Source organism: Macrobrachium rosenbergii, chromosome 31 (genome assembly GCF_040412425.1).
Source record: "Macrobrachium rosenbergii isolate ZJJX-2024 chromosome 31, ASM4041242v1, whole genome shotgun sequence".
In the NCBI taxonomy this organism is placed as follows: domain Eukaryota; kingdom Metazoa; phylum Arthropoda; class Malacostraca; order Decapoda; family Palaemonidae; genus Macrobrachium; species Macrobrachium rosenbergii.
In genome coordinates this window covers 27,797,657-27,814,717 of record NC_089771.1, presented here as the reverse complement: position 1 = coordinate 27,814,717, position 17,061 = coordinate 27,797,657, and the positions used below count along the sequence as shown (strand labels likewise).

The window sequence follows — 17,061 nt, the reverse complement described above, 5'->3', positions numbered from 1 at the left end:
AGGAAAAGTCCATCCACCAAGATTGGTGGGCAATTTGCTATAAATAGGGAAAATCCGTCCACCAAGATTGGTAGACAATTTGCTATAAATAGGGAAAGTCCGTCCACCAAGATTGGTAGACAATTTCCTATAAATAGGGAAAGCCCGTCCACCAAGATTGGTAGACAATTTCCTATAAATAGGGAAAGTCCGTCCACCAAGATTGTTAGACAATTTCCTATAAATAGGGAAAGCCCGTCAACCAAGGTTGGTAGGCAATTTCCTATAAATAGGGAAAGTCCGTCCATCAAGATTGATAGACAATTTGCTATAAATAGGGAAAGCCCGTCCACCAAGATTGGTAGACAATTTGCTATAAATAGGGAAAGTCCATCCACCAAGATTGGTAGGCAATTTCCTATAAACAGGGAGTATCCAGTCCGTCTACCAATAAACCTTAAATAACAGGAAAATCCTTTGATATGAACTTAAGAAAACAATATCTTATCTATTTTTTATTTCAATAAGCAAATATTTTAACTGTAAGAATGATAATTTGATTAAATGAACTTCCATTTGGGGTGACTGAAAGAGACTGAAATGATGGATTCAGCGACTCAATGGCTCTTATATATTAGACAGGTGATTCGTAGGCAACATAAAGTATTTTATACTTTAAAAAAATAAAGTTTATTAATTATACTATCTAATCTATCTAATTTTCTTGTTAGAGCTATCATTCTTTCTTTACCTCTCTCTGTAATATATATATATATATATATATATATATATATATATATATATATATATATATATATATATGTATACAAATATGTATACATGACATAATAATATATATAATATATAATATATACAGTATATATACATATGTATATAGAGTACATATTTATATATGTATATATGTATATATATTCGTATACATTACTTTTTCACCTAAAAAATGCTTTCTCTCTCTCTCTCTCTCTCTCTCTCTCTCTCTCTCTCTCTCTCTCTCTCATTCTTCATTGAAAAGATAAGAATTACTGCTTTATCAAGTCAAAGAAACTTCGGTTTCTGAGAGTGTGCGAAGATTTGGTGGAGGGCTGGGTGGGTACCAGGCATGGAGCAGCTTATTGGGGGGGGGGGAAGGAAGGAGACTTACGACGCATGACTTCTTTGGGGGCGGGGCTTATAGACATATAGGGTAATATGAATAGGTGAATTAGAAACTGCACGTCAGTTGACTGCTGGTGCTTTCGAAGGTAAGACGCGACTCTGTCTCCCTCGTTTCAATAGACATATATATATATATATATATATATATATATATATATATATATATATATATATATATATATATATATATATATATATATATATGTGTGTGTGTGTGCATAAATAAAAATATACATATATAAATTTTTCTATATTTATATATATATAAATTTCTGTATTTGAATCTTCATTTTCTTTGATATTATTATTATTATTATTATTATTATTATTATTATTATTATTATTATTATTATTATTATTATTACTTCAGGTTGACTAAATCATAGCTTAGAGCAAATTCTATGTCGATCGTTTCATTCAAATTTCTTTTATTTTATCCGTCTGTCCTTTTGCTTATGAGACAATTCATTTAGTTAAGCAAATTAATGATTTTTTTTTATGACAGTTTTGCGTTATCCATTTACATTTTAAAGAACATGTGGGGATAAAAACTGATGATAACGGGAAAAACTGAACATGAAAGAAAAGTGTTAGAAGGTTTAAGGAACGAAATAAGGAGTTAGAGATGTTAAGGGATATATGCATTAAAACGAAGAGAACAGAAGGAAAATGGCCGATTAGAAATGACTTCGAGTGCTTTGAGAGAGAGAGAGAGAGAGAGAGAGAGGATACTTTAGGAGACCGACATTTTCATATTAGAGAAAAGTAGAGTATTAAGTGTTCGAATGAATTACTTGTGGCTGCTCTCTCTCTCTCTCTCTCTCTCTCTCTCTCTCTCTCTCTCTCTCTCTCTCTCTCTCTATATATATATATATATATATATATATATATATATATATATATATGTGTGTGTGTGTGTGTGTGTGTGTGTGTATTATATATATTATATGTCTGTATAAATGTTTATATATATACAGGGAGTTTCGAAATTAGAGCCCCCCCCCTCTACATCATAAACTAAAATTGATATGGACAAAAACAAAAGTAATACAGAACAGGTATGTATTTAAGTTTCTATCTGAGTATGTAATATTTTGTGTGGCCTCCATCTGCCTGTACCACAGCCTGCATTCTTGAGGGGTATGATTTCAGCAAATTGCAAAAAAGCTGAGACTCAAACTCCATTTCCCTGAGCACTTCGGTCACCTCTCTTCGCAGGTCGTCGAGGCTTGGTATGCCATCATAGTTCACTGTGCGCGCTTCAACACGATCCTTTAAGATATTACTAATGTTTTCACACACATTAAGGTCAGGGAAGCTACCTGGAAATTCACTTGACGAGAAGAAATCGTTACCACTGTATCGAAGCAGCTCCTGTGTCTGAAGAGCCTTATCATGCAAAAATGTGATTTCTTCAACAGGTAACACATTTTCAGATCTTTGAAGAAAGGAAGTACTCCACCAGTAAGCACAGTTTCTCTGAAGTATTCGCCACTCCATGACTGTCCTTTTTCTTTGATGATCCACATTAACCGTTTGGCTGTGAAACAGAAAAATTCCCAAACATTCAGGAAATTTCACAACTTGGTGATAGCGCACGTCATTGCTGATATCATCCAAATTTGCAGCCCAAATGATGTCATTTTTATGATTTGGCTTCCTGACTGTGTAAATGAAGAATTCATCTGATGCGGCAACGTGGAGAAAGTCAGCTTCATCCCAATCTTTAAGAAATGAACCACAAAACCATGCACGGTCTTCTCTCTGTTGCTGAGTGATGTTGGGCTTGCTGATAACATGAAATGGCTTGATACCAGATTTTTTCAACTCACGATATACAGCACTATAACTTCTCTTCTTTCCCCTTTTTGTTTCTAGTTCAAGCACCAATTTACGTAAAGACTTTCTTGGTCTACCCACTGCCTCATCTATGATGCCTTTTGACTCCTGAGAAAGGACTTCAGGTCTTCCCAGATTCCCACTCTTTTTGCGATGACAGTCATATGGATTTTTAACAAAGGATTCATCTCTTTTAATGTATTTAGCTATCCAGGAACGTGAAATGAAGGATGCGCCAGCATCCCTGGCCTCTCTGAAGGTTATAGCCCGGATTCGGTCAATCCATCTGACTTATTCGGTCAATCCATCTGACTTCCTCCGAGTCGTTAGCCAAGGCTGTATTTAACTCCGTCACTTAGTCTGAAAATACAAGAAATGTAAAATGAAAAATAGCTTAATAGAAACTTAAAATAGTGTACTTGGAGATAGGCTTTAACAGAAAACTTCATAACTTTCCATTTGTTCTGTGGAGGGGGCTCTAATTTCAGAAACACCTGGTATATATATATATATACATACATATATATATATATATATATATATATATATATATATATATATATATATATATATATATATAGAGAGAGAGAGAGAGAGAGAGAGAGAGAGAGAGAGAGAGAGAGAGAGAGAGAGCAACATTTGCTTGGTCACGTAGTACCTAAAAACACGATATAACCAAACAACACAAAAATGTTAAGTACCTTCTCTTCGGAATTCTCTTCGTGCTTCCGTTTTCTCTTACCCTTCATTTATAAAGAAGCGAAACTGTCGATCTCTCTCTCTCTCTCTCTCTCTCTCTCTCTCTCTCTCTCTCTCAGTTCAGAGCTAAGTTAGGTAACTAGACGGGACGTCCCATTAACCGTTTTAGAAAATAATTATTATTATTATTATTAGTATTATTATTATTATGTCCATCTACAAATCACATTCAATGACAAAGAAAATTCTTGTATTTAGGTCAACCAATTTGGCGCCATCTCTATTCGCAGGAAATATAATTAATACTTTCTTATCCAGTTTTTTTAATATTTTTATCTAATTCTATAATCTGCTCCTTTATCACTTATCTTGTTCCCCGTTAGTCTCTTAATCGTATCTTGTATAGAATACGTCAAAGCTTTGAGTTACCTTACTTGAGAGAGAGAGAGAGAGAGAGAGATTGGTTGAGGAAATAGGAAAAATTCTATTTCTTTAAGGAAATAGATTATTATTATTATTATTATTATTATTATTATTATTATTATTATTATTATTATTAGTGAACAATTATATATATATATATATATATATATATATATATATATATATATATATATATATATATATATATATATATAATAACAAGTATGAAAGGTCATTAATCCTATGACTTAATCTTGGTATTTCCGAATTACTGATCAATAAATTTGTGCAAATCATAACTTTTCATTTACTGCGATACAAAGTTTAAAAAGCAAAAAAAGTAAAACTGAAAATAAAGTTATTTATAAAAAGTTGACATAAATGACAAACAAGTAAAAAATGCGCCGAAGTTTCTTCGGCGCTATCGAGTTTTCTGTGCAGCCGCTACAACGTATAATCAAGGCCACCCGAGATGGATCTATCTTTCGGTATAAAGATGTATGAACTGTGGCCCAAGCTTTAACCACGGCCCGGTGGTATTTATCTATATATAGTTGCCAGAAGCACGATTATATTAGCAACCATTATTAAATAAAATAAATACTGTTGTTGAGGCTAGAGGGCTGCAATTTGGCATGTTTGATGATTGGACGGTGGATGAGCAAAATACCAATTTGCGGCCCTCTAGCCTCAATGAACCCAATATCTGAGGCGGACAGAAAAAGTGCGGACAGAAAAAGTGCGGACGGACAGACAAAGCCGGCACGATAGTTTTCTTTTACAGAAAACTAAAAAGCAAAATAGCAGTATGATAGAAGCCAAGTGCATTAAATAAATAAATAAATAAATAAATAAAGAATAAATAGATAAATATGTAAGTGAACAAACATAAGAATAAGTCATTATACTCAACTCTCAAAATTCTAAGAAAAGTTTGTGAAGAATAAACAGATAAGAATTTTTGAGAACCTGAAGATGAAATTAATGATATAGAAGATAAATGAATGAGGTCCTCCGCTTAACCAGAGTTTTAACAAATGTGAAGAGATAAGGAAAAGTCGTCGTAAGAATTAGGACAAGAGATGATAATGTAACAAAGAAAGATAGCCATTTATTTATTTATTTAATTTTTTTTTGTATTCTATCGTTAAATAATATTAAGTCTTATTTCCAGATACTTGAGGAATAAGTCATGTCTTTGCGAAGACAGAATATATCAACTATATCTTATCCCGTAAGTGTATTATTATATTATATTATATTCTGATTATTTCATCAGTCATTTAACCTTATTAACTTTTGCCTTTTGAAGTAGATATTAATGAAAAACCAGCAGACGTATTTAAATCTTTATCAATGGGTGTAGGTTATCATCGCTATTTCCTCAACAATCTTGAAACCGGAACTCGGTAAAAATCTTAGTACCGTTAGTGATAAGTTTGTGATTAACTACAAAGATTAATGAACTTTCAACGTCATTTCCTTTACAATTTAATTTGCAGGATCTAGTCGGGATAGACAACAAAGGCTTCGAGAAGGATCCGAGCAGCCCACCGGCGAATGGCGAGACACCGCAAGTAGGCCTAGTTTCTGATATTTGTCGTATTCTTTTGCTTCCCCCCTTTAAATCTCTTTTTAAGTTAAGTGTTGTATGTGACAGTAATTATTGTGTCTTGTTTCATCTCAGCCATCCCACACAATAGGTCTACTGCGATAGAGATCATTCAAGTAGGCCTAGCCTCTCTTATTATGCTTATTCTCTCGCATTCTACTTTTATATATCTTTCTACGTTAAGTGATCGACGTGATTATTGTGTTGTCTTTCATCTAAGCCACCCCATACAATAGGTCTACTACGATAGAGATCATTGTGAGTTTCTTTAACTCTTCAAGTAGGCCTAGTCTCTCTTCTTTTGCGTATTCTCTTGCATTCTATTTTCATATCTCTTTCTGCGTTAAGTATGAATGTGACAGTGATTATTGCGTCATTTTTCATCTCGTGCACCTTTATTAAGGGGGTCTACCACGACAGAGATAATTGTAACTTCTTTTCTTTCTTTTAATTTTTAAGATGAAAACTCGTATGAGCAAAGTCAACAGACTATAGACTCAAGAGGGCTTCGACACACCTGAAATTCAGGTGACGTCAGCAGCAGCGAGCGGGAATGAATGCAGTGATTTGATAAATAATTACAATCGACTGATTAAGGCTGACATGTTCGACAGAACTGGGTCGATTGGCCTGACCTACATGGGACCGTCCGTAAGGACTGATTTGATTGAAAAGCGGAGATAACCGTGGAATTACAAGCGATCAAGAGAAAAGTGTCGGAAGATGGAGACGACGGGTTAAATAGGTCACTGTAGTATGATTTGAATCACTTGGCGGGAGGTGGTTTAGACTCAACTGCAGACTGGCTACTGTAGGGAGCCGTGACAGATTTTGATATGATATTAAGTGGGAGTTATTTTACCTTTTTTTTTTTTTTAAGAGTTAACAGATATTCTTTTTCAACTGAAACAGTTTATAAAACGAAAAATCGAGAAATACGAAGAAAGATTTTTGGTATTAGTACTATAAACGGTTGGCAGTTCTGGTACCGTTACAGCCTAATGGAAAAGCCTAGTCTTAATACGGTGCTTACTAAGTCCAGTCTTATCCTTGAAAATGATTATCCATAAAGATAAGAGACCACTCCAACGAATGAGAAGCCAGTCTTAACCTTGTAAATTATTATCCATAAAGTTATATGAGACTATCTCCAATGACTAACGAAGCCACTGGAAAGAAATATGGCGTCAGATCACGGAGGTTTACAACTGTTTACAATTTCGTTGCGAAACTTGACCAAAATCATTCAAAGCTCATCTATTTTTGGGCTGCATTTGTCTATCAGTACTTTGGAATGTGTAAACACAATAAAAAACGAACTCTTGACTCCCTAGCTAAATCAAGCAGGACTTCAAAATGATAATGATAATAAAAAAAATGGATTGTTACACGTTGCCTTCAAGTTGATAAGGACTTAGTCTCATTACTTTGCGAAGCCTTTTATGAGGGTCAGAATTACAATAAACTAATAAAAGTTCAAATCTTCCAACAATATAATTTTTCAATGCCACCGTAAATGCCTGCACAGGCTTCGTAACAATTTTCAAATAGTATACCTTGTTCTTTAGCTGGTATACACAATCTGTGCAAACAAAGCAATGTATCTTATGTTAACCTTCATAAAAAACTAACCCCTTTTGTTGTTATTCTTTTTCTAAATAATCTAGTAGTCTAATTTGCGATTTTATAATAGAACTCAACATTCTCGTACTAATTTTATTCCACAGAATGAGAAATCTGACGCCTACCTTCGAGACTATGTTCCTGCCGTGTGTGGTGACGTCATCGTCGCTGTGAGTAAAATTATCGTCTGTTAAAAATGGTTCATCATACAATCTCATATAATTCACTTTTTCTTTCTCGAGTTACTGTATATGCGTATATATACATACTAATACGTGTTAAACATGTACAACATATTCATAAACATATACTATATGTATGTACATATATATATATATATATATATATATATATATATATATATATATATATATATATATATAATATATATATATATATATATATATATATATATATATATATATATATATATATATATATATATATATATATATATTTGTCGTTTCAGAGAGCTTGAACAAAATAAGGAAATATTTTAAAGGTCAAAATCTCACGGGATTTTTACTGACTACCGATAAAGCAGGTTGTAAATCTTAAGTCTTGAAGGATATCCCTGTATTCTCTGAAGTTCAAGACTGATCATTTTTTTATGTCGGCATAGTAAAGGAAAGATTGCTGTAAATCTCTGTAAGAGTCAAACGATTTTGGGAGATTTAGAACAAATGAAAAACAAGAACTGGAAGGAAGATTATATATATAAGGATACCATGCCGCCCCTCCCATCGGCCTACGAAGAGAATCAACCATCTCAACCCTCCATTTTCCCTGCCTCAGAATCTTCCCGGGAACACCGAAGAAGAAGTAGAAAAAGAAGAAGATGGGCGACAGGCAGCAGTGGGGCAAACCGATAGAGTTCCTTCTCTCTTGCATCGCCATGTCCGTCGGTCTAGGGAACGTCTGGCGGTTCCCCATGACGGCGTACGAGAACGGCGGAGGGGCGTTCCTCATCCCTTACCTCATAGTCCTCACGTTCATCGGAAGGGTAAGTCTTCACTGAGAGTCCGTTTTCTATAAGTTTTTAAATAAATATTTACTAAAGTAACTAAAATGACAATTTACCAGTAATCCATTTTCCAAAATTCGCCTTTCAAAGACTCAAGCATGGGTCTATCGGTCTAACAAGCAAGCTAAATTAATATCCACGTTTTCTTTCAATCTTCCAGCCTCTTTACTTCTTGGAATTATTTCTGGGGCAGTTCTCCTCCTCCGGGAGCGTCAAAGTCTGGAAGATGGTTCCTGCTTCTAAAGGTAAGGGGATTGCAAAAGGGTCTGCCCTGCTTCTTTTTCTGATAATGGAATGCGTTTACTCTCTTTCCCGCGCTTGCTCCATTTTTAGATTGTCTCTTTTGCCATCTCCGTTGCATAATCTATACATTTATGTATACAGATACGGGCGCGTAGGCCTATACAAACACACGCACACACAGGCACACACACACGCAACATACAGAAATAAGTATTATTAAAATGCCTCATTGAAAATTATAACTGCTTGAGAAACATTACTGCAAATTAAACTCTGCTGATGTTGCCATGATTCTTAATAAAACACAGCATTTAAATTACTTAATTCTACATCCTTGGGACATATATGATTCTATCTCTCTTTTACTCATATATTCTCCTTGTATTTTACTTATATTTTATCTATTTATTGTTTTGCTAAATATTTTTTCTTCCCCAATAACTGATCTATTCTTTCCGTATTTCCTATTCCCTTCTGTTATTCCTTTCAAATGAACACCATATTACGTACGGGTACATATATTTAAAGACAAATCTCTGCAGAGAGATTTATTTTTAAAATATGTACCCCATATAAATTGGATTGGTTTCCCCAATAACATAACAATAATAATAGTACTGACGCCGTTCCTCCAAATAGCCCTTGTGGGCTAGTACCATACGAATAGGGTTCACTTGCTGAATAACTATAATAATAATAGATAAATAAATAATAATGATAATAATGATACTGGCACCATTCGTCCAAATGGTCCCTTTGGGCTAGTACCATACGAATAGGGTTCACTTGCTGAATAATAATAATAATAATAATAATAATAATAATAATAATAATAATAATAATAATACTGACGCCGTTCCTCCAAATAGCCCCTGTGGGCTAGTACCATACAAATGGATGCACCTGCTGAATAATAATATAATAGTAAATAATAATGATAATAATAATACTGACGCCGTTCCTCCAAATAGCCCCTGTGGTGGGCTAGTACCATACGAATAAGGTTCACCTCTGAACAGCAGCAACAACAACAATAATTATAATAATACAATAATATAATAATAATACAATAATAATAATAATAATAATAATAATAATAATAATGACGCCGTTCCTCCTCCGCAGGCGTCGGGTACGGCCAGATGATAGGCACCTGGTGTGTGGGGACGTATTACTGCTCCCTGATGGCCATCAACGTGTTCTATTTCTTTGCGTCCTTTGCGTCGGTGCTCCCTTGGTCGCACTGTGACCCGGAGTGGGCTGACGAACATTGCGTCGATATCTCGGGGAACTTCACAGTCAGTAATTCCTCCAAGTCGTCGGCTGAGGAATATTTCGAGTGAGTTTCAATCTTTTTATTGTATTTGCTGCATTTTATTATATTTTTCTTATTCATTAGCCTGTTATCAATCGTTGAGTTATGTTTAGACTTAGTTTCCAGTAGGCTTAGATTTCCGTTTATTAATATTTTCCATATTATTTCTAAGCCAAAATTTTGTAATAATAATTACAATTTTAGCTAAATTTAATCCTCTAAGAGAGGCATTCAGTAATCAATTATTTATATTTTATATATATATATATATATATATATATATATATATATATATATATATATATATATATATATACTGTATAATAGTTTTTTGCTACAGTACATTAGAACATTTAACCAAATATTTTAGGATTTTATTATTGTTGTTTCTGAAGAAGTTGATTGTGGGCTTAACTTACATTCTCGTGTGCATATTATTATTATTATTATTATTATTATTATTTCTTGAGACTAATCTTATTTATTTCGATCTTGGTCTAATCGGGTTCAAGCACAAGTAGGCCTACTGTTTAAGAAAACAAGAACAATTATTCCAACTCTAAACAAAATTACAAAAACAATAAGGAAAAGGTTCAGTCTCTTAGACTAAAACTTTAAAATACATTCCCTGTAAAAATCCCAAACTTGATAAGCCTAAAAGTCTAAATTTAAACCTTCCGAACAGGAACTACGTGTTACGAAAGGCTGACAACATAGACGACGGCATAGGTGCTCCCGAATGGCGGTTGACGCTATGTCTCCTGTTCTCGTGGATCGTGGTTTTCCTCACTTTAGTCAAGGGAGTTGAATCATCAGGAAAGGTGAGAGAGAGAGAGAGAGAGAGAGGCTGACTACTTCTTTGTTATTTTTCTATCTCTTCTTTCTTTCTCTATTTCTCCATCCCATTTGCGACTCACACCAGTCGATTAACGTCAAGGTTCTTGCTTCACTCCTTACGTCACACGGTACATTCTGGAGTCTTTTTGTGACCCGGGAGTTACCATGGTTATTCGACATGTTTCTATTATTTTAATCATCAGATATCTTACTGGTCATTTAAAATAAAGTTTTTTACAGAATTTTTGTCAAATTCCCTCCTTTTACCATTTAAATTCTAACTGTAGATCGTTATTTCCGTTATCGAAGCTAACAGAGCAGCGTCACTTCACGAACTAACCAATTTCACTCCCTTTTAAATTTACCGTTCTCCTCCCCCTCCCCCAGGCAGCCTATTTTACCGCTCTCTTCCCCTACGTGGTCCTGCTGACGCTCCTGATTCGCGGGGCGATCCTTCCAGGAGCCGTCGACGGCGTCCTATACTTCATCGTCCCTCAGTGGGAGAAGCTGCTCGACCCTAATGTAAGTCTCTCTAAGTCTTGTCTGTTTGTTTGGCTTAAAAATAGTTTAGTCTCAGAGGAACGAGAAACGGCAGTTGTCGAAATTCGACACTATGGGAGGAAAGAATTGCCCCATAACTGATTCACTTAGACCTACTCTCCGGTTCCTCCATGCAGGTCTGGTACGCGGCTGTGACTCAGTGCTTCTTCAGTCTTTCCGTAGGATTTGGCTCCATCATCAGTTACGCATCGTACAACGATTTTCGCCATAATATCTACAGGTATATATAGTAATCCTTTTATCTCTAAAGCTGTTTATGGTCGATTTATTCATGACCTTGCATAAAAGCAAAATCTAAACTAACGTATAAAAGAAACCATGTTGTTTTTCAGGCAACTGATCAACATAATATAATTCTTATTAGTCCGATTCTTACATAAATTCTAATGCAAAAGAAATAACTTAATGCTTATTTTTCTGTCTATGACTAAACAGCAGTACATATCAGTTAGTGTTAACCAACTAATCAAACTGGCAGAGCTTATATCACGAATAATTCCATTCCAGAGACACCTGGATTCTCAGCCTGGCCGACACGTTAACTTCCCTCTTGGCTGGGTTCACCATCTTCTGCATCCTTGGCAACCTGGCCCACGAACTCGGTGCTGATGTTAAGGACGTCGTGAAAGGAGGATCAGGACTCGCCTTTATATCCTATCCCGAAGCTTTGACCAAGTTCGACGCTGTGCCACAGGTAACTGACCCCTTGAGTTCACCCGATGGTCTCTAGACCATGGTCTAAGAGTTCAGCTCTACAACGGTTCTTCCCCGTCTCACCCACTTTCTAGAGACGTGGTCTCACCCAATCCCAACGAGTAAAGGGACTCTTTCATGTGGGTTCATACTTCCGGATCTTTTTGCATTTTGTTACCCAATACAGCCAGTACTGAAAGCAAAGGAGACTTGTTTTCATCTCGAAGCCAAAGATGGCTACCTTTGTTTGCAAGGAAAGACTTGACTACCCAATTACTTTTAAACTAACGATTATACAACAAATTAAAGGACAATGTTATGATTAACAAGTACGATTAGAGTTACACTACAGAACAAATTCCACGAACGGATCTACGAATTATTACTTAATTACGGCGTTGTAGAAAATTATTTATCAGTTTTAGCATAGGCTACCCCTATAGGATTTCTGGCAGGCATAATCCTTTTGGTCAATGCAGTCAGGCGAGGACTGAGCAAGTATTGCAGTGACATTAGTGTGTTGTGGTAACAAACTAAAGCAAAAGCGCCGCTGGGTGAAAGAAGGTATTAGAGTAGGACTAACGATTCACATGGCAGTCTCCTAAATGAGTTAAACTCCATAGGCCTAGTACTTCATGACTATAGCATTAGCAATTAGTAAGGGTGGTTTTTTGTAAACAAATCTCATTTTGACCTGAAGAACAAGACGTTTTATGTTAGATATTCACTTATTCTTTTAATGTGACGTAGGCCTATACTTTAAATTCCTAGACTTTTCACTGCTGTTATTTTGTAATCGCTGACATCTGTTTACCTATTAGAAACCATTAACTTACCCTGTCTGAACGTAGGCCTAATTTATACATTTCTGTGACAGTTAACTCAATAGAAGAAACATAATTCAGCTGTAAACTAAAAACAAGATACTTACAGTTGTTTCATTGTCTCCTCTCAAATATCCTCATCCAATTGTAAGCATAGGTCTATGGTACTCAGAGAGGTAAGAATATCTTGATCCTTTGTAAAACAGCATTTCGTAAAACACACACACACACACACATCATAGAGGGTTGATTCATATATTTCTGCAGATGTTAAACCAGATTCCTTGAATAGTTACATTTATTTTGGCAGCTTTTTAGTTTATAAATAAATTTTGTTAGAAGCCTTCAAAATGCACCCAAAATGAAGATCTTTCGTGTGCAATGCTGATTGTTGCTAAAATAAACTATTTCATAAATAGACATTTAAGCTATCCATCACCATAGATACTACGAATCCCCATCATGTTGATAATCATATTATCAGTTGATAATTTACATAAAATAAGCCATTGCCTTCTTCTGCAGCTGTTCGCGGTACTCTTCTTCTTGATGATGTTCACGTTAGGCGTGGGCTCTTCAACGGCTCTCACCAGCAACATTATATCCGTCTTTGCCGATCAGTTCCCGAAGGTTAAGAAATTCTACATCTGTATGGCTGTTTGTGTCGTGAATTTCCTGTTTGGCCTCATCTACGTTACACCTGTAAGTCAAAGTTACCTTGATATTATTAAGGCTCTTTCTTCCTGTAACCTCTGACAACTCGCCAGCTTGCTACGATGACAATAGCGATACAACTAGGCCTAGGCCCTGAGTTACGTTAGATTAGGTCTTGTAGGTCTATTAAAATCTCATAAACGTTGATTGTTTGCAAATGTTCACCACTATTATTATTATTATTATTATTATTATTATTATTATTATTATTATTATTATTGTAGGGAGGTCAGTGGATGGTAGACCTAGTGGACTACTTTGGAGCCGGCTTCATCATCTACGTGCTCGTCATCATCGAAACGATTTCAGCCAACTACATCTACGGTATGCCCGCAGTCCCATGGAACATTATAAGTCCATAACTGAAAGAAAAAAACGAAAGTTACAGATAATTCTGACAAAAAAATCAGTTTGATCATCTAATTCCTCTCCCGTATTCCCCCAGGTTTGCGAAACCTCCTGAGAGACATTAAATTTATGCTTGGCGTCGACCTGGGGATCTACTGGAAGTTCTGCTGGGCATTCTTCATACCCGTCAGCCTGACGGGCATCCTGCTGTATAGCCTTATTGACCTCAATTTGCCCACTTTTGACGGCAAGACCTACCCAGATAGCGCCTACGGTAATTAGGCTTATAGCGTACATGCTATCTCCTGCCTCTAAGAATGTTAAGGCCCTTTCATTCTAAAATCTTTAGCAACCAGACGATTCTTTCATTATTATTATTATTATTATTATTATTATTATTATTATTATTATTATTATTATTATCTGTCACGTCACATTTGTTTTAAATTTTAAATAACTATAATGTTTAGTGCATTACCCGTAGACTTTATTAAGTGAACCCGTGTTATAGTATATACAAGTAAATTATATTTCATACAGTTGGAATAATTTTATAATTATTTTAGTTTTCTTTCTCACTATCCATATTTATTGTTTATCCTGTGTTAGTATTTCTTTCCATCTCTGATATACCTAAAAAAATAATTCATTTATAAAAACATTACACTGTTTTGCTTTAGTTAGGCCTATGTCATCTTGATCATCATAAACTTTGCCCATAAGCCTTCCCAACTCTTTTCTTACGTTCCTTTAGGTAAATAACCCTCTTTTTCCACCCGCAGCAAGTGGCTGGGCCCTTGCAGCTATCGCCATTGGTATGGTGCCATTGTGGTTTGGTCATTCGCTCTATCGCGCGGATGGACAAGACATAAAACAGGTAATATTTAACTTTATAAATAAGTTTTGATTCGTAAATTTGACCAGTTAAAAAATTCAAATGATCTATTTCATCGAAAAATTGAAATCACATTTACTCTGGTCGAAATGTAATTGGAGATTACAAAGAAAAAGTCAGACTCCAGATCATTGTCTAAGAAAGAGAAGGTCTGTTCACCCCCGTCCGCTCTCTCTGAGACCAAGGTCTAGACTGAGGCTCTCTAGACCTTGACTCAGACATTAGATGGTTCTCCGAATGATGTCTCTCTCCTTCCGCCGCAGAAACTCAGCAATGTCTTCAAACCTAAGGACGGATGGGGCCCCAAGAGAGCGAAGTTTAGGAGAGAATGGGAATTGTTGCGAGGCAGCCAGCAGGCAAGCACCAAGAACATATCCACAGAGCTTTAATGTATCATATGACGTCGCTGGTGATGTGTCAAAAATACGTCTATCTGGTGGAGATGTTTCAAGAATACTCCAGCTCTGTGGAGATGTTTCAAGAATACGCCTATCCGGTGGAAGTGTTTGAAGAATACGCCTATTCTGTGGGGACAACTTACGGGCTACCCACTCAGTACAGAAGCGTTGAGAATCATTACTTCATTCCTCTTTGAGGTATCTGACCCTTGTGGTTGCGACGCTTTTCAAATGCATAACACTTTGTTTCCTTTTTTTATCTGTGATAATTTATTAGCTTTAAGTTATTGATTTAATTTCCCTTATCTTTTGTAATTCCTTGACACGATTAATGTAAACCCATATACTGTACAGTAGACTAGAATTAGATTAGCCCAGGTTAGGTTAGGTTAAGTTAGACTTCCTGTTGACTTGTACAAAAGCCTGCTTATCCGAACAATATGACGTATATACCAAATAGATGAAATGACAATACTGTATATTTTCATTCAGTTGCAGATTTTTTCTGTAATGTTTAAGCTGCACGTTTTCTGTTCATTTGTGTAAATTTCTTGTCATTGAATAAATACATCAGTTAATGGAGTTTTAAATTATTTTCATTTCTATTTTCGGAAAAAAATTAATAAAATTGTAGTAGATAAAACGGATTATATGTATATGTGTGTGCATAAAAGAGTATACACTCACTGTATATATAAATAAATAAATATATATATGTATATATACTGTATATATATATATATATATATATATATATATATATATATATATAAACAACAGTTTTTGCCCGCATATATTTTTTACTTGTTACTTAAAGGAATGCAATAATTGCTAGGTAAATGATACAGAGGCCTTTTAATCCAATTGTATTTAAAGACACTACTTAAATTACTATCTGACAATTATACCAGCTTACTGACATACACTAATTATAATTTTCTTTAAAGCAACAAGCCCTTTCATCTAGAATGGAAAGGGGTGGCTTCAGAGAAAAAACGAGAAAGTAGTTAGCGTCATATTCGTCCTCAAATTCTTATAGATCTATTACAGCGTGGAAGACACGTATGACAAATAAAAATAATATATACTCTAAGTCAGTTCTCCCGTCGGTGAACCTCATGCGGTGCACTGTAGGCATTACTTAAGGTTCTTTGCAGGGTCCCCTCGGGCCCTATAGCTGCAACCCCTGTCATTCATTTTACTGTACCTACGGTCATGTTCTTTCTTCCATCTTTCTTTCCACCTTCTCCTGACAATTTTTTAATAGCTCAACTGCGATGTTTTCCTCCTGTTAATCTTTCAAACCTTTTTACCGTCAATTTCCGTTTCAGCGCTGAATGATCTCATAGGTCCCAATGCTTGGTCTTTGGCCTAAATTCTATATATTTCTTCTAAGTCAGTTCAGCGATTATCACTAATCTGGAGTAAGGATCAAGGGAAATCTAATATTATCCAATTAAAGTGTGAAGTAGGGTGCCTGGAAAAGTTCGAAAAGTCTTAAGTAATAAGAAACTATCATCATTCTTGATTGTATTTAGTATATAATATTTTTATATGTCGTCTAGTGTCCTAGATAAAATTCTATATGCAAGAAGTATGTATGTATGTATATATATATATATATATATATATATATATATATATATATATATATATATATATATATATATATATATATATATATATTTAGAAAGCGTACAAGGTGGATATTATCAACTTAACTCCAACTTAAAATTACTTTTCGGTGCCTACAGTACCCCCTGTGACAAAAACACACTGAAATCTTGAACCTTAAAAGTAACTCACCTTCGTTCATGAAAAGTAAATATCTTAAACTTTGTCCCATTTTTCACAGAGT

The 17,061-nt window shown here is 35.1% G+C and overlaps 1 protein-coding gene across 1 annotated transcript; it reads left to right on the top strand.

Moving 5' to 3' along the window:
• Positions 1-1,190: 1,190 nt before the first annotated feature.
• LOC136855471 (sodium-dependent nutrient amino acid transporter 1-like) lies at positions 1,191-15,781 on the top strand. The gene is made up of 16 exons (XM_067132543.1): positions 1,191-1,241; positions 5,291-5,350; positions 5,619-5,693; positions 7,456-7,521; positions 8,147-8,354; positions 8,536-8,620; positions 9,744-9,957; positions 10,619-10,754; positions 11,158-11,292; positions 11,448-11,551; positions 11,839-12,025; positions 13,374-13,550; positions 13,787-13,886; positions 14,008-14,184; positions 14,693-14,787; positions 15,069-15,781. Exons 5-16 carry the CDS (start codon positions 8,190-8,192, stop codon positions 15,192-15,194), a joined length of 1,701 nt encoding a protein of 566 aa, XP_066988644.1. The 5' UTR covers positions 1,191-1,241; positions 5,291-5,350; positions 5,619-5,693; positions 7,456-7,521; positions 8,147-8,189; the 3' UTR covers positions 15,195-15,781.
• The last annotated feature ends 1,280 nt before the right edge of the window (positions 15,782-17,061 follow it).